Consider the following 18,146-nt stretch of genomic DNA (forward strand, 5'->3'; position numbering starts at 1 on the left):
AGCCCTGCCCAGCGGCCTCTTCTCTTTCCCTCCCCCCATGAAAGCATGCTTCCCCTCATCCCCCTGCAGACCCCACATCCTCAGGCTGCGCTGGCCTTCTCTGTCTTCCTGAAAACCCTGGTTTCTAAGCACAGCACAGGGAAGACAGTCAATATTGTAATAACTATGTATGGTGTCGGATGAGTACTAGATTTATTGGGGTATCACTTTCTAAGGTATAGAAATGTCTAACCACTGTGTTGTTGTACACCTGAAAATAATATGATTGTAAATCAACTGTGATTTGAAAACAAATTCAAAACAAAACAAAAAACCTGTTTTCTGAGATAGAGCCAGATATTAAGGGCACAACATGACAGGGCTTTCAGAAAGAATTCACCTTTTACAGGAAAGAAGATGCAAAAAGTCCCACCTCATTCAAACAGCAGTGTGGGGGGAAGCCACTCGGAACTCACCCCAAAACTGCGCCCCTCTGCCAAATGCTCACACTGGTGAGGTCTGCTTCTGTTTTTATATTTCTATACCTATATATTTGCATATCTATGTAATTCTGCACTCCAGTAAAATAAATCTTTTCCTATGTTTGAGGTCAGAAAACACAGGTGAAGAATGGCTGATCTGCAGAATGTTGGGATTCAGCTCCAGGCCGTTCACGGGTGTCCCTCACTGTCATCTGCCCAGATGCTGAGCTCCCTCAAGGTTAATAACAAAGTGGAAATTGTGCTCTTCTGCCTCCTGTGATATCAGTTATTCGTGGAAAGGATAATCTCTATGACTTCTAGGGAATTTAAAGTACTCCCTAGGCTCTTGGCCCGCCATAGCCACTGAAATAGAAATCCTGCACTTTGTGCCCTGGGCCACCAGGGCCAGGGGAAGCCCCCTCCACGCACACTGGCCAGGTCCCCCTCCTGTGCATGGGCCTGTGCTAAGTAAAGCCACCAGATGAAGCCAAATGTGTGACCTTGGTGTGATTTCTTCTACTGGATGTACAGCAGTGGTAAGTAGCACAGGTTAGTGGTTAAGAGCGCAATTTTGGAATGAGACAGCTAGGATGGGACCCAGGTGGTGACCTTAGGCAGTAAGCTTCTCATCTACAAAGCGGAGATGCTGATAGAACCAGTGTAATGGCAGTGATTACCTGAGCTTCTAAGACAGGGGCTGGCCCTATTCACTCACTACATGACAGAGGTGATTATTGAGTTATTAGCACCATTTTTTCCCTTGCTAGTTCTATCAGCAGTCCAATGTTTAGTCCAGATTCCGCTAAGAGCCACAAGAACAATACTGAAAAACTGGGCCTACTGGCCCCCATACCCTCAGTGGCCAGTCACGGCCACACGTCAGGACGTCTCATGGGTTTCTGTGGCTGGTGCAGGTCTCACAGTTACAGGTGACAGTGACTCCACCCCCTGGTGCTGTGCTTGAGACATTTTCTCCCTGCACCCTCAAGACAGCCAAGAAGCCCCCACACAGCCAATCGCTGTGGCCCCCTTGGCTATCTCTACCAGGGTCATTGTTCTGCACCACCAGTTCCCCGTGGATGAGTCTGGGAGAGGAGGAGAGAACCTCCCTGCCGAGCCTCCACTGGTTCAGCCTCTCAGTCTCAACCAGGCAGGAGCCACTGGGCCTCTCCCAGGGAGACCTGCCCTCCCATAGGCCTCTGGATTCTGCAGCAATAAGCTGCACTCTAGAAAATTGTGGTCAGAGGAAAAGGAGACCTGCAAAGTCACCGGTGTGGAGACAGTGTGTTGTTTTTCAGAGCCATGGTGTTGTTTGTGCTGTTCTTGGCAGCTATGAGCACAGGGAGCTGACTGCTGCGTTTTGGCTAATTGTATGTACCAGGAAAGTTACACCTAATAGGCAGGGATTCATGATGGTGGTGGATCCCTGGGTACAGAGGAACCATCAACATTTGCACCAAGGACCACAGGGTGTGTGTGGCAGGACTGAGGATGAAGGAGGAGAGGTTCTCGTTGGCTCCCTTCCCACTTCCTACTTTTTGAGTCTCCTCTTAGAATGTTCACCTAAGAAACACTGTTGTGTTCACGGTGCAGTGACTCAGTTGGACGAACTGCCCCATGTTGCAGAGTACTTTGCAAGCCAGGAAGTCTCTGCACCAGCCTGATGAGCAGGATTCAGGTTTCCTAACCTCATTTCTGTGTTTAAAATACAGATTCGGGACCCTCCCAGAAGAGTATGACTTGGTGTATCTGGAACAGGGCCAGGCTTGATCCTCAGGCTCAGCCACATCAGGGAAACCGCTCTGGGTAATAGTGTAATTAGTACCAGAGCTTTCCAGAGGAAGCAGAGGAGGCTGAGAGGGGTTGGTGACTTGACAAAAAAACAAGTCATCAATGACATGGCTGGCATCTAAAAGCAGGTCTTCCGGCTGAGTCCACTGTGTCTCCTCTTAGACCCAGTGCTGCGTGCTCACTCTGTCCCCACTATAGCTCTCCAGGTTTCAGGGTTTTCTTTTCCTCAGGAATCAAGATCCCGTTTTCCACCTCCCCACTGGAGCCGAGAGTTGTGTGCAGGCCCAGAGTGGTCCCTGACACACTGCCCTACAGCCAAGCCCTGGATGTGAGACAGCAGGCGTCCATCTCCCACAAGACTCAGAGTGTGTGGCTCAGGAAGGCATGCTGACTAGACCTCCAAGGGGCCTCTATCCACCACCTTCTGGGAAGGAGGCCGGGTTCTCTGGGCCAGTAAGGCCAAGCAGCCCACCTAGTCTGCTGGGGAGCCACCACCTTTCCAGCTGCTGGAGCAAAGTTCCCAGAGGCTTGTAGGTTAGCTGTCCAAGAGTTGCTTGTTGAGTGGGTAAGACCAGAGACCACCGATCCATTTCCTGTGGCATCTGAAACCCTCAATGGAAAACATCAGCCACTTGTCTCCACCAACCTGAGTTGCATGCGGCCCAACAACCTCAAGGTGGAAGTTCATAGGCAGTGACAGCCCCCTGAGCCATCCTGGACAGTGTTTGTATTTGTTTTCTCCTCTGATTGTGAAGAATACGCTATGTGTCCCCACTGCTCCACTCCTAACTGCCCCCCCAGGTCCTTCCCTCTCAAAGCAGTCTTCCGGAACCCTCCCAGCTTCCCTGGCTGGGAGCCCTTTCTTTGTACTCACAGAATCAAGTGTAACAATGTGTGCTGTTTCAGCATTGAAACATGGGTGACATTAATTTTTGCGTCATATTTTCTTCATTTAACTTTTAATTAAAAATTAATTTTATTAGAAAATAATAAATACAGTTGAGTCTTGAATCACACAGGTTTGAATGGCATGGGTCCCCTCACACGAAGATTTTTTCCAATAAATATACAGTCAGCCCTCCATATCGCTGGGTTTCACACCCGCAGATTCAAACAACCAGGGCTAGAAAACAGTGTTTTCAGTCCCAGGTTGGGAGTCTGCGGATGGATGCAGAGGGCCAACTGTGCACGTTGTTCTATGTCAGTTTATAAAAAGGGGCTTGAGTGTCCTGGAATCTGGGTGTCTGCTGGGCTCCTAGAACCTGCCCTCTGCAGGTACTGGGAGGTGACTGAAGTTTTGGGGAGTCAAAGGTTTTATGCATATTTTTAACTGTGGGCCCCCAATGCCTCATGTTGTCCAAGAATCAACTGGATAAGTAAGCAAAACAAAAAAGTTAAATATAATACCAATACCCAAAACCCATCACTCTTAACATCTTGGTATGCAGGCTTCCATACCTTTCTTGGGTTTCTTCAATGCAACTCTTTTTTCATATATATAAAAATTAGACTACACTATGCTTCAAAAAAACCCTGTATCATAGACATCTTTCATGTAACTAAATACCCACCCATGGCATTACTTTTAATGTCTAAAAAGGGTTTCGGTGTAATGATGTTCTATTATTTATTCAATGAGTCCTCTAATGAACACTAGGGATGTTCTCCATTTGTCACTGCTGTAAACTGTGCTCAACAAACAGCCTTCAGGAGGACTCACTGAGATCCTCCATACACATTCCTGACAGCAGAATTGTTGGGTCAAAGGGCACAGACTTTTTAGGGCTCGCCTGTGTGCCACGAAGCTCCTCCGCCCACAGCCATCCACTTTCCTGCCCTAGTGTGAGAAAGTTTCTGCTTCTAGCTTTGCCAACCGGGTTATTTTTATTGGTAAACAAAAATCTTTGCCAACTTGATAGGGGAAAACTGTGTCATGGTGCTTCTTAATTTTATATTTTTTGATTATGAATGTTGGTTGGGACTTATTATGTTTTGCTTAATTGTCTTCCTCCTGACATAACTCCCAAAGTTCCTTTGCTAGTTTTTTTTCGGTATTTTTCTTTTTCTTCTTCTTGTAAGCCGCTAACATCTTTCTCTTATCACATGCATCTGTCACTCGTGTGTTAGCACGGCATAAAATACGTTTTGCTTAACAATGACTGATCTTTTATGCATAAGACCCTATGTCATGTATACAATATGTTCCTAATTTGTCCTTTTTCCTTTTGATTTAAAATTTTCTTGCCCTGGCTGGTGTGGCTCAGTGAATTGAGCGCTGGCCTATGAACTAAAGGGTTACTGGTTCAATTCCTAGTCAGGGCTCATGCCGGGTTCTGGGCCAGGTCCCCAGTAGGGGGCGCTCAAGAGACAATCACACATTGATATTTCCCTCTTTCTCCCTCCCACACTCTCTCTAAAAGTAAATATATAAATAAAATCTTTTTGAAAAAATTTCTTTGTATGTACTCACATATTTACGTTTGATGGATTCTGTACAAGATTTGCAAGGCTCAAGTTTGTAACAATTTTTTGACCTGTTTACATTTTTAATTGAAATTATTTAATTCAGGTATGTTTCAGTCACAATATGAAATTAGATGCCTAACTTTCATGTCAATGCTTCACCAGTTGGTCCAGCACCACTTGGTGAACATTCCATCTCTCCCACGTGGACCTGAGAAGGTTCCACACCCATACAGATGCTTGCGTATTTGAACTCTTCGTGAGTACACAAACTATTTATTTTGAAATGTTCTCTTCTGTTGCATGACATTTCTGAATGTTCCTACAAGGCCCCACATTCTTTCAATTACTGAAACTTACAATTGGTTTTCATGTCTGGTAGGGCAAGGCCCTGTCATTTTTCAAGCAGAGAGATCCTATCTTAGCACCTTAGTGAACTTTTTAGTTTTCCCAGTTTGTGGGTACTTTGATTGGCATCGTGTTAAATGTATTCATTAATTGACATCTTTACAATATTAAATCTTCCCACCTCTCCGCCAGCTGGAAGGATTTTGTCCTTCCTCTGAACTCCCTTTAGCACTTTATACCTTTTTAAAAATCACTTTCTAAGCTACACCCACCCAATTTTTCAAACCTGAAACCTGAGAGTCTTTCCCTCCCCTCCCTTCCCCAACCTTCACCCTATCCAATCAATCACCACGTCCCATCAGTGCTACCTCCTAAATCTCACCCCCTTCTGCCTGTCCCCACAACCAGCACTCCGGTCAGAGCTGCCATCGTCTCTGGCCGGGGCCACCTCACGGCCTCCAGCTGACCCCCTGAATGCACCTTGGCTTTGAAGCCATTCTCTGCACTGCAGCCAGGATAATCTCTTAAAAGGCAAATCCAATCACAGCATCACAGCATTCCCCAGCTTTAAAATACTCCAATGGCTCCCCATGTTTTTGTAAGGTAGAAAGCATCTCTGCTTAGCGTTCATTAGGGGGAGACCCAAGCAAGCAGCCCCAGCCCTGACTTCCAGCCTGAACCTGACCTCTCTTTATCTCATTCTCTCTGCTCTGTTCATAGTGGCCATCAAATACATCCCGTGTTCTCCCCTGCCCCAACACCAGGACCTTCACATGTACTGTTTTCTGTGTTTGGATTGTTCTTAGCCTCTCAGCTAAAGAAGGTTCAATTTCCCTGGAATATATCCACAGCATCTTATGAACAAAAAGATCTAGTTGCTTTCTATCCCAAATGCTTTGCAAGCAGAGGTGTTCTAAACCTGGTTTATGAGAGTAGGTTGTTAAATATTCAGAAGTTTTGTAAGCTGGTTGATGTCATATCAGTAGCCTGAAATCAGACTTGGGGAGAGTACTTGCACCATGGAAATCAGTAAATGCTACAAACCAATGTTTCCCCTACCTTCAGCTCATGTCGGAGAGCTAGTAATTAAACTGTTACCAGCACACCGCTCTTCCTAGGTATTGTATCATGTAGTTCTCACCACAGCTCTGGGAGTTGGTAGCCCATTTGATAGATGGGCAACTAAGAGGTTAAGTCACCTATGCAAGACGTAAGAACTATTTAGAGGTGAGCTGAGCAGGGTGGGCAGGGAGTGGGACCCCAGAGCCTGAGCAGTTCGCCTTTTTGTCATCACACCGTATCGCTGAGGGAGCAAGAGCCCTGGGGGCCTGGCTGGCCTGTGGCGCCCCAGCGCACAGCACTGCACTGAGCCTCATGCCTGCGCTCCAGCACTGTTTATTTCATAAGTTGCTCATGGCTCATCAGGAAAAGAGAGCTCTTTGATGCCACTGCACTGCTAAAGAGGCCCAGGCAGGATGGCTCGAGACCTGAGTCTTATTCTGACTCCACGTTGAATGCCATGGACAACTGTGAGCAAGTCACTTCTCTCTGGCCTTACTTTCCTCATCTGCAAAAGACAGAGTCTGACCAGATGATCTTCAATGTCTCCTCATCTCTAAGATTCTTTGAGTTTACATGTAACATAACATCTATTATTATTTTCAGTTATATGGGCTACTCTTTTACCAGGCGTTCTGCTTCCACCAACTGTGGTCCCCAGCCTCTTCTGGTCTGTCCGGTAAGTTTCCACTTTGCTCTTGAAACGAGTCACTTTCCCCTGCATGGGAACCCTCAGTTCACCTCACATCTTGCCAAAACAAGTCCAAATGACCAATCAAAGCTTTTCATTTTTTAAACAATTATGGTACACATAACGAAATTTACCATCTTAAACCATTTCTAAGTGTATAGTTTCATAGCCTTAAGTACAATCACATTTTGTTGTGCATCCCCTCTGCGGAACTCTTTTCACCTTGCCACTCTGGAACTCTGTCCCCTTAAAACACAACGCCCATTCTCCCCACCTCCAACCCCGAAACACCACCATTCAACCTTCTGTCTCAATGAATTTGACAACTCTAGGTAACATACAGGGCTTTTAAGCTGTTACGTGGTTTCCTTGCTTCCCATGCCTAGACCATCTAAGCTAAGTTCTTGTCTAAGTTCTACCCAAATACACTACCACAGCCCTCTCTCCTCCATTCACCTACCCCTCACCCTCTGGGCCTTTGCATGTGAGTTCCATAGCTGAAACATTCTTCCTTCTGTCTATCTAAATGCCTCTCATCCTTAAAAATGTCCTCCTTGAAATCTTATCCTACTACTCTAGTCCACACTAACCTCTCTTTTCCTGGAACTTGTATTCCATTTATTAGAAATACCAGACATTTTGAATATTCTAATTCTCCAAGTGTTCTATGCAATACACCATTGCCTCCTCCAAAAGTTCTAAACTCCAAATAAGGACCATGTGTCACATGTCCCTGTACCTTACACCTGGAAAAAGTTGTACCTATGAGGTAGATAGTCAACAAATATTGTGACATATAGTAGATAATTTATACTTTCATAAAATTTTAAAACAATTTGAATCATTCTGCAGCATCAATGGGCAACTTCCTTGAATCCTTTTTCAAGAAAATTTAGTTATACCCAGCAACTTTGTCTAATGTTTTTATCTGGTTTCTTGGATAAAGGTCTGTTCCAGCAAGATTCCAGCAGAGTTACTTTAATTTATAAGGATGTCCTCTGGAGATGAGCTGTCAGGATCCTCCCCCAGCCTGTGCAGAAACTGCTTAAGCAAAATACAACTTTAGACTTGAGTCTGTACTTCCCTCTTCAATGTCTTTTACCCAGTCCACTCTTCCCACACAAGTAGAAAGACCTAGAAAAGTCAGACCGATTACAAAGCAGAGAGACTGGAACTTAGAGCAAAGCAGAATCAGGAGCTAGTGCCCCTGGCCTTGTGTTCTCACTCACCTGTGTAAATGAACCTCCCTGGAGCTCCTTTGCAGAACTGTTTGGATTTATAAGATAAAGTCACTTCCACTACCCCCGGGATGTGCCGAGGCGGAGTCTGCACTCTGATGGCATGAGGAGTGATTAGCTGAGGAATGAACAGGCAGGGAAATCAAACACCTATTAGACAAGCTCTCACTGAACATACTGGGAACATGAGGATCTCCCATGGCCACTCCCACCAGGGCAAATGGGTATACTCACGGCACCCCGATACTCTGAACACCTTGTCCCTGTCTGTCATGTTTCCCTCTCACTCTGGAATTTCCCCTCAGTCTAACCTGTTCAGGTCCTTTCCCTCCTACCAGTCCAGCTCAAGTCCCTCCCACCTCCTGTGCCGACCCCCCCCCCCCCCCCACCTAATTGCGTCCTCCCCCCAATTCCCATACTGCCGTCCTCTCATGTATTGACTTGGCAACTTCCACATCCAACTTCGCATCACTAGTTTTCTTTCTGCAACCTGTCTTGTTGGTTTTCTCGTTATGAAAGTAGAACATATCAACTTTAGAAAATTTGGAATTTACAGAAAAATATAAGGAAAAATATTAACATTGCCTAACCGGAGGCAACCATTATTCATCTTTGGTGTGCTTCCAGTACTTTTCCATGAATGTTACGTAATTCTACTTTACAATTTCAGACACTGTTGAGCTGATCTTTTTTTCACTCAGCAGTATAGCATAAACAAGCACCCTTCTCCCGGCCATTAGAATTTTTTCAAAACAAAATTTTTCATTGTGGAATTGTTTATTTAACCATTCTTCTATTACCCAATATCTAGGCTACTCCTAACTTTTCACAATTCCAAACAATACTTCAATGAATATTTGTCTTTGAAGGTATCCACACCTGCAATACATTGTGGTTTACATGTGGTTAGTCTTCAGTGCTCTGCTCACAGTAGGTACTCAATGATGTGCATTCATGCTGCTGATGCTATGGGAATTACTAGTTTCCCCAGAGCAAAACAATCCTTAGGCCAAAGAAAATCAGGAAAGCACATGGCCCCAGCCTACCTCGCTCCACACAAGCATGGTCCCAAACACCACCTGGAGTCCGTCAAAGAAGTTGTCCCCAATGATAATAACCATGGCCCCTCCTGTGGTCCAGCCTTCACTTGGGCTGATGGCTTTGATGCAGGGGGTAGCTAAAAAGATAGAAAAGGAAAGTCAGATCTGCCCTTTGGTGCTTGAAGTTAGGAGCCTGGGCTACTGGCTGCTCTTGAAAGCTGTTGGTCATTCCAAGAAGTTCAAGTTGAGCTTTGCTGATTTGCCATCATTTCTTAATTGGCTGTTGGTTTTCAACAGGTCATTAAAGCCTAATGAGTTGACTGCAATATATGAAAACATGGAACACTTAGCTAATTGTGTGAAGGGTGTTTTAAGAACTCTGTTGTTTTTCCCAATATTTTTATAAGTTGACCACACTGGAAATGTGTAAATCCCTTTTCTCTCTCCACCTCCTCTGCACCAAGATGTTAAGATTTACAAGGCCAGCTAATGTGCTACAGAGAGAAAGAGGAAGCAAAATCTATGAGGTGAAGGGTTTTTTCAGCCCTATCAAGAGACAATTTCTAATCACTTTCCTAACTTTGTAGGAAGCATCTTCCACTCCCCTCCCCCTTCTTCCATATGTTCAAGGCCTCTGGACTTTACATCCCAACAGGAACCCAATATGGTTTTCAGGCCATAACTAAAGTCAATCCATCACTCCATTTCCAAAGCTGACAGGGTCAAAGGTGGAAGAGAACTTTGGCAGGACTCCAAAAACATGAGCCTCCTTTGAACAGCCAGTCAATCACATCCAATCAGTCAAAGGAAACTGGATGGGTTCCTAGTTCTGAACCCTGGGGTTTCCCTCTCCCCTTCAGTGCCCACTGTGGGAGAATTAACACCACTCCAAATTCTTTACTGATTCAATCATTTTCTTTCAGTCCATTAATTCCTGTATTAAATGATACAAGACACATTTTAAAGGCCGACTTGGGGTGGGAGCTTGTGGGCAGCATACAGTCAAATATCACACTAACATAGTACCCCAATTTAACTATTTCTGCTATAGTCTAAGACCTCCTACACCAGAGAGTTGGGGAGTGGGAAAAAAGAGGAGAACTTAGATGGACTTTACTTGGGTTTGTCAGTTATCTTCCTCAATATGCTTTAATTTTTCGGACAAGTTGAAGTTTAACAGTTACTGGTATTTCTAATTACTTTAATGCACTTGGAAAACTACCCAGAACAGACCACGTTTTCTTCTAGTCCAAGCAAACAAAAATCAATTAGTGTCAGTTTCATTCTGCACATTGTTTTGTTTTGCCCACAATCTGTTTAAGGGCACATCTGACACTTATTCATACACGTCTGGCACTGTAATGTTCCTGTTTAACTAAGATGTCATAGGCCTACATTTGCCTGAAATACCTGTCTAGCAAAGAAAGACACAGACTGAACGGAATGGGACTGAGAGGCACGGAGGCTTGAGCATGGGGCAGGATGTGGGGGGATTGCACTGGAACAGCCAGGAGTCAGTGAACTTCACTTTAAAACTCAAATGGTCTTGTGTACTTTCTCCACTCCTACACACAGACATTGATTCGAAATTTACTCGGAAGTCTGGGGAGAACCTCATCTGTGTACCATCCCCCCCCACCCCTGCACACAGCTGCCCCACAGCAGCCCCACCTTCAGAGGGGTCCAGTCTCCTTGCTCTCCGCCCGTGCTTCGAGTTGTTGTGCACAAACATGTTGTCAGAAACAGCCAGCACATGTCCATCCACATTCACCGTTGTTGACAACACAACCTGCATATTTAAAGTTAAAAACAGGGGCGGAGTTATTTTCACATGAAGTAAATGTACCAGAATTCTGTTGGCCAGGTTTCCACATGGCTGAGGAGCGATGGGACAGAGTTTGGGGACAGGGCCATGCCTCTGGGCATTTCCCCTCCTCCTGTGATTATGGCAGAGCTGCATGGGAAGAGAACGCCCTTCACAGGGTGCTGGCATATGTTTGCATTCAGACTAAGCCTGATGCTGAAATGTGGAAAGCGGCTATCCTCCTGCTGCTTCTAGAAATACGGTTCTCTATCGAAGAGCCTGGGCAGCCATTTCTAGCTGACCCTCGAGCTGTCATTGCAACGAGGAGCTGACTGTGTGTGATCAGGAAGCTGAGATCCAAGCACCAGCTGGGAGGTCATTTCTCCAAGCTCAGGAATAGGTTCCTGCACCCTGGATATGTGCTCCAGTAATACTGGCATGGAGAAGCCACCTAGTGACTATCAGGGGCATCCCACCCACCAGAGAGCAGTGGTGGAGATGCTCAGACTTTTGGTGGGAAGATCAGGTTGCTGGAATTCAATGTTGTGGACATTCAGTGTATAAGCAGAGGAAAGGGACGAGATGGGTATGGAGCAGTGGGAAAGCATGGATTTGGAGTCAGATAAAACTACACCCAAATCGCACACTTGCTGCTTCCTAACTTGTGACCTTGGGCAAATTACAAACCTCTCCAAATCTCCATTTTTCTTATCTGTAAAACATACACAATGCCTATGTCTCAAGGGCTGAAGGAGACAAAATAAGAAGAAACACATTAAAGCTTTTGGTGTAGGGCCTGGATGACTTCGCCTCACCTCTGCCTTGTCTGACCAGTCAGTAGGATAGACAATGTCACTCCTTGAACCTCTCTATAGCCTAAGCTCTGGGGGAGGCTCTGGAAAGTGGGACACCACGGTTGGAGCCCAAAAGTCACAAGGTGCGATCTCTAACATCAAAGAGCTTACTTTCAAGCTGTAGAAACACAACTAACATATAACAAGTAGCCCAAGGAATGAGGTTCAACTGAGTCCGATGCATGGGCCTCAGATAAGGAGTGTGGGGGAAATTCAAAGAGGCAGAGATCAGCCAAGGCCAGAGTAGGAGGGAAAGTGTAGCAAAATTGAATGGACTTGAATATACCTGCCACTGACTTAGGAGTACTTGACCCAGGAAGGTGAGCCATCCTAGATCTGAGTCTGCTTGTCAGCGACACACGGCAATATTTTTTTGAGAAAAGAACTTCTTTTATATATATAAAACTTTTGAGTTTATATAAACTTTTGCGTATATATAAACTTTTGAGGAAAGGAACTGAATAGGTACATAATGAGGAGTTGTAGTTGAACTTGACTCTTCCTGATATGCTACTTACAATTTTTCGGCCACCCTTCTGTTGCTTATTAAGTGAAAGGCAAAGAAACCTTGCCCCTAATAAGAAATAAGACCATTAAACAGCACTTAAAATTTTTTACTAAGAATAATTTCAAGCAAACAAACAGAATAATATAATGAATTCCCATTTTAGGTGAAATTTACGTGCATTGAAATGCACAAACATGAGCTGCACGACTTTGACCAATGGGTACATGCAGGGAATCCACATCATATTATGCTTTAGAATATTTCCACCTCCCCAGGAAGTTATCTTAGTAGGTCCTCCCCCAGGCAACATGCTTCTGATTTTTTTTACCTTACATAGAGTTTTAGATTTATCTTTTAAATGGTTTCATACATATTTTAATGAACACCTAGCAAACACAAGGCCCACGGGCAGAATCCGGGCCTCCACATTGTTTTAGCCGGCTCAGCACCTTGTTTCTACCCAGCAGCAGTGCTGAGCTCTCACTTAACTGTTAAGGAGTAGTTACATTTATGCAGCCCTAAAATTACATTTGGCCCTTTGAAGGCAATCACGAGGCTGATGTGGCCCCTGATGAAAATGAGTTTGACACCCCTGTTTTAATGCAATGGGAGTTTGGGAAAGCCTTATAGCCATGAGTTCACAAACGATTTCACCCGCCTGGTGCCACAGGCATGACAGTAGCAGCACACGGGAAATTACACCTGGGCACAACGGGCTCCCATCATTCAACTCCAAAGCACTCACTGAACTCTCACTGCGTGTAGGGTATTGTGTCGTGCCAGGTTCTGGGAATATAACCAATGATCTGACCACACCAAACCCAGGATAATATTTCTCCAGTTGTCATTCAGAAAATTATTATTGGTATAATTGCTCACAATTAAGGGGCACAGCCTGTCTAGCTCTGGGCCTGTTTTCAATTGTATCCATGTTAATATGTTAAGAGTCTGAGGAAAGTCCTTCCCGAAAGTTCCTATCATGGGGTGGCTACCATGAGACGGAGACATCCTTCACTCTCGGTAAGCGCATGGAGGCACAAGTCCTTGCCAGGGCATCTCCACAGAACACAGACGGCAGCACAGTCAGGAAGGGAGAGGCCACCCCACCCCCAGCAGGGGCTGAGAAGACTATTCACCCTGTATACGCTGAGAACAGGAGGAGAAGGTGGAGCAAAAAGAGCGATCAAACCACTGTGGTAAATTGTGTGTGAATGGATTTTCAAGGCATAGCAGTTGTCTCTGGGAAAAACCAAAACCAAGAGGGTGCTTTGGGCTTTGATGGCTAACAAGCCATATGTACTAGGTGCACCGAGGAAGCCTGGCTTGCCCCGGGATTGCGTGGATGCAAAGGGTGTTTGTTCTCTCTGAGACCACTTTGATTCATTCCACAGGCTACTTGCCATCCTCTATGCTAATGTTCCTAGCGCATTCCTGCCACAAAATATGGGCTTTCTCCAGCCAGCTGATTTCATCATTGTCCACTTGGGTGGAGTGAGAGTCAGTTCCAAAGTGAACATTTCCCGAATGACATGCCCTGATGGTTCAGATGCACTTCATTATTTTCTATTAACAATGGAAATAAATTTTAATCTCTTGCTGGCTAGCACAGGCCTCTCATGACAGCAAAGGAATTAACCTGAATTATTTCAGTGTCTGCAAAATTTATTACAAGATTTTAAATTATGTCCAAATGTATGCGCGTGTGCGTGTATATATATAGGTACAAGACAAGATCCCACTTAATATTCCAAATATCTTAGACTCTAAGGTATGTATAAGAGCCTGCCAATTAAAGTGAATTTGCAAAATGGAAAGGATTTAATTCACAAACTCCATCATGTGAAACCAGGCAAGTTTGGTCGCTGTTCTTCCAATGGAGACACTGACAAATATGGACTTTTCACATACATTCACTCCACTTCTAGGAGGATGAACTACATTATGGAAGTGAAGATACATTTGGTACAGTCAAAGCTACAAACTTAACTTCCTTCACTGTTTTCTTGAACGATGACAACACTGATGTTATTCTCTCGGAGAAGTTAAAGTTTCCTGAACGTTTGAAGACTAAAGGAATGGAATGTGCATTCCAGCCTCGGCTCACTCCCAGGCCTTCCCTTCCACAAGCCAACTTCTTTCCCTAGTGAGTATTTCCTGGGTCGTGAAGGCTGACCTTTTCCATCTGGAATCAATCAGTCAACCCTGACAACTTCCTGAAACACCTCACTCCATTTCCTGTTCTCCCCCTTCTTTCTTCCCCCTGGTTTGCTTCACTCTTGAAAACTGCAGGCCACAGCAGCTTAATGTTAGAGGGTCAGACACAGTTAGACTCCAAAACACTACACAAGGACACCTTTGACCTTCAAAAATCTTTACATCTTAGCTAAACAAATCAAGGTCAACATTCTTACCATTACCTTGTTAACTATTTGTAGGCATCTTTGCCAACGACTTCTGATCTATAACCATCAATACCACTTGTTCTCCTAAGATCGTAAACTGATCTGTTTTAGAAGTAGCCAGCAAATTTAGTATTGACAAGGGGTGCCATTTGGAGGCACCTGAAACTAAAAATCACCAGGACTATCACAAACAGATGGAGAGTCTTTCAAACAAAAGAATGTCCAAGCCTCATAGGTGTGTCCTACCCTAACTAGACACCTAGCATTTTCTAAAGCCGTCAGACTCTGTTGGCACTGCCAGCCTGCTAGCAGAACCCAAAGCGATGCCAATTAGGAATGCAGATGTCCATCATTGTGTGGGTGGACCCCTGGTTTTTGCTACTGACACTGGTGACAGCTTTCATTTGTTTCTCATAGCTGGTGTGCCTGTATTTCTGCTCACAGCTCCAGTAGGAAAGCCTGCAGAGCTGAGAACTAAGCCATTGTATTTTACAGCCCTTCTCAACTGATGCATTTCAATTCAACACAAAAGCAGCAACCAATTATATTCATGCAAATGTTATTTATGACGTGGTACCTTTAAGCCAAGGTTCCAAGAAAGAGAGTAGAGATCAATTGGAATTGCTTGCCCATTTTTTTAAGTGAGAGAACTTTGCCACTTTTTGCAATTCCTTATTTTGCTTAGTGTAATCTCTAATTTTGGGTGAGGCCAGATCAATAAACACAAACCAAGTCAAGAGTGACAGTGTACGTTCCATGTTGAATCATGAAATGAAATGGCAGTGTTAGGTGACTAAACAGAAAGGGAAACGTAAAAAGTTTGTATCTCCCCTTGAAAAATACCAGAAAGTCTTAAGGACAAAATCTACGACTATGCTGGCAATTTGCTAAAAGTACTGAAGAAAAACTGATTGGCTTTCTCAAATTATATTTTTCTTCTCATTACCCCAAAGTGCTCCCTTGTCCCACACTCTAATAATTTATACAAAGCAGGAGCTGAGTTGTAAAGAGCTCTTTCCTGCCTCTAAAAGGCCTCGGTGGGAGTTATCCTTGAGGTGGACACATCCGTTAATCTGCCTGTACAACTAATTTTCCAATAGAGTTACTGTTTCTTTAGTATCAGAATGATGGCATGTGGCACAGGGACTTTTACCAAAATGACTCATTCCCACCCTGGGGCTAATTTTATGCCTCACTCTGAAACATCTTTGGCTTTTTGGAACATCACACTTCTTTTTAATATCTATCCTTCTCAAAGCTGCACTCTAGTTAAACGACATAGTTGAGACGGTGACTGGCATGCATCCTCCTGCCAGCCAGCCCTTCTCAGCTCATATTCACTTAGGTGTTCCTACAAAGAGCCCAAGTCTTGCACAGGAGGGTGAAAGAAAAAGGGAAGTCAAAATGAAAAAGATGCAGAATAACAAAATGATCTGCTTTTTTGAAACAGACGAGAATCCCAGTGTCTATGGTTGTTGGAGAATAATTACCTTGGTTAGAAACCTCACCATATGGATCAGAGCTCTTGCTTTGAAAGTACACAAAATTCTACAATTAGACGTATTTCCTCCATTTCAGTGAGGGTCATGCACCTCCTAGCTGGATGTGGGGCCCTTGGTAGTTTAATCTCAGTAAAGCTACAATGCATAGCATTTATAACACAACCTGAAAGACTGATACCTACTTACAAACACACACACACCAAGCTAAATAAAATGGTCTTGAAAATTCCTGTTATTTTGCCAAGTATGGAAAAAAATTCTTTATGACATTTTACATCTGGAAATGGAATTAAATTCATGATGTGCTTTTCCCTTATAACTGTTCAGTTGCTATATATGTTATTTCAGCTTTCCCGAAGCATACCTATTATGTGGGATTTTATTTTCCACCTGTGGAAGGAGGAAAGAGACACAGAGACCATTAAAAGGACAGAGAAAATCAAGACAGACTTCTGGCTGCGGTGGGCAACCAAGTTTGGAGTCCACATTGTGAGAAGAAATACTCCGTGGGTGTTTTTATACACTGGCTAATTCTCACATTCAACAAGGGGAATCTGATGAAACAATTTGTCTAAGCCTTCACTAATTCAACCCAGGCTAACAACAAACAGCTTGGCTACTGCAATTGTTTCTCCTTACCACTTTACTCTTGGCACACACCGTATTTTCAAACAGATTTAAAGCCCAGATTCTTCTTGGTTACTGGACTCCCAGAGTCTCCAGACTTACCTTTAAACACCTACACCACAAGTATGGATTTTGTCATTTTTTAAAGGAATTCCCAGAATTCTTAGCCATCACTGTTGTTTCATAATCCCTAAGGCTAAGTTTCTGTTCAGTTAAGTATCAAGTACCAAATGAGAGAACACAAGGTTGCTTGCTGTTGAGACAGATGTGGGGCATTCTGGGGTTGCTCACTCCAAAGGGGAGGAGGGGCTGTGGCATGGATGTCACACATAACTCCAGAGAAGATACTTCCTTAGGTAGGCAGAGAGCGCTGTGTTTCAATCCTTCAGAGGTTCGGTTTGTCACAGCCTCAGGGAGCTGCCGTGCAGCTGATGAAGCATGACAAACACTACAATAATCAGAGAATATCATCATACAGTGACACATAACCGAGTGCTATACTGTGGGCTACTGTATACTCCGGGAGTCCAAAGAGAGAAAATTAACCTGAGCTGAAGACAGTAACAAATGTTTTCAACACGGAAATGAGACTTGAGATAGACCTGGAACAGCTGAAAAACTACACAACTCGAGGTTACTGACATTATTGCTTGGGAACCTAAAAGGAAATTCTGATTGGCATAAATGGAGTGGTGTGCCAAACAGCATTTCCACTGGCATATTTTGGCAAATTTGCCTTAGGGTGGAGTACCTTTTAGAGTTTGTCTTTTAAAAATTAGGTGAATATGGCCCTGGCTGCTGTGGCTCAGTGGATTGAGTGCCAGCCTGTGAACTGAAGGGTTGCCAGTTCTATTCCCAGACAGGGCACATGCCTGGGTTGAGGGCCAGGTCCCCAGTAGGGGGCATGTGAGAGGCAACCACACATTGATGTTTCTCTCCCCCTCTTTGTCCCTCCCGTCCCCTCTCTAAAAATAAAATAAAATAAAAATTAGGTGAATGTGTATAGAAATCAAGTGGCATTTTTGTAACCAGACTTTTATGTCATCAGGGAGCCCAAATGTTAACCTGTTTACAACGAAATTTCCCTTCATCTCCAAGGCCATAGACACTTGCTACTTCCAGCTGACCTAGTTTACTCCATTGAACTCACTGCTTTTCCCATCTAAAATGTATGCCACGTAGGATGGTTATGGTCAAGGGCAGTAATTTATTAGCAAACATTTTAGAGCCCCAGGGCAGTCTTAACATATCTGATGCCATCTTGATTTGGCTGAGCCATTCTGTCTCCAAACTCCACCCCCAGGGACCTCATGATTCACCTGTCATTCACCAAAAGCCAGGATCACGTAGGGCTCACA

General features: G+C 44.3%; 1 protein-coding gene across 1 annotated transcript in view; it reads right to left on the reverse strand.

The window, feature by feature from the left end:
- The window catches only part of EBF2 (EBF transcription factor 2), a 190,529-nt gene that overhangs the window by 34,224 nt on the left and 138,159 nt on the right, over positions 1–18,146 (reverse strand). The window contains exons 8-10 of the mRNA XM_028521678.2: positions 10,763–10,880; positions 9,098–9,228; positions 8,043–8,169 (exon numbers count right to left, since the gene is read on the reverse strand). Coding sequence (XP_028377479.1) covers positions 8,043–8,169; positions 9,098–9,228; positions 10,763–10,880 — 376 coding nt within the window. The remainder of the gene's footprint in view (positions 1–8,042; positions 8,170–9,097; positions 9,229–10,762; positions 10,881–18,146) is intronic.

The sequence above is a fragment of the Phyllostomus discolor genome, chromosome 8, assembly GCF_004126475.2.
Source record: "Phyllostomus discolor isolate MPI-MPIP mPhyDis1 chromosome 8, mPhyDis1.pri.v3, whole genome shotgun sequence".
NCBI lineage: Eukaryota > Metazoa > Chordata > Mammalia > Chiroptera > Phyllostomidae > Phyllostomus > Phyllostomus discolor.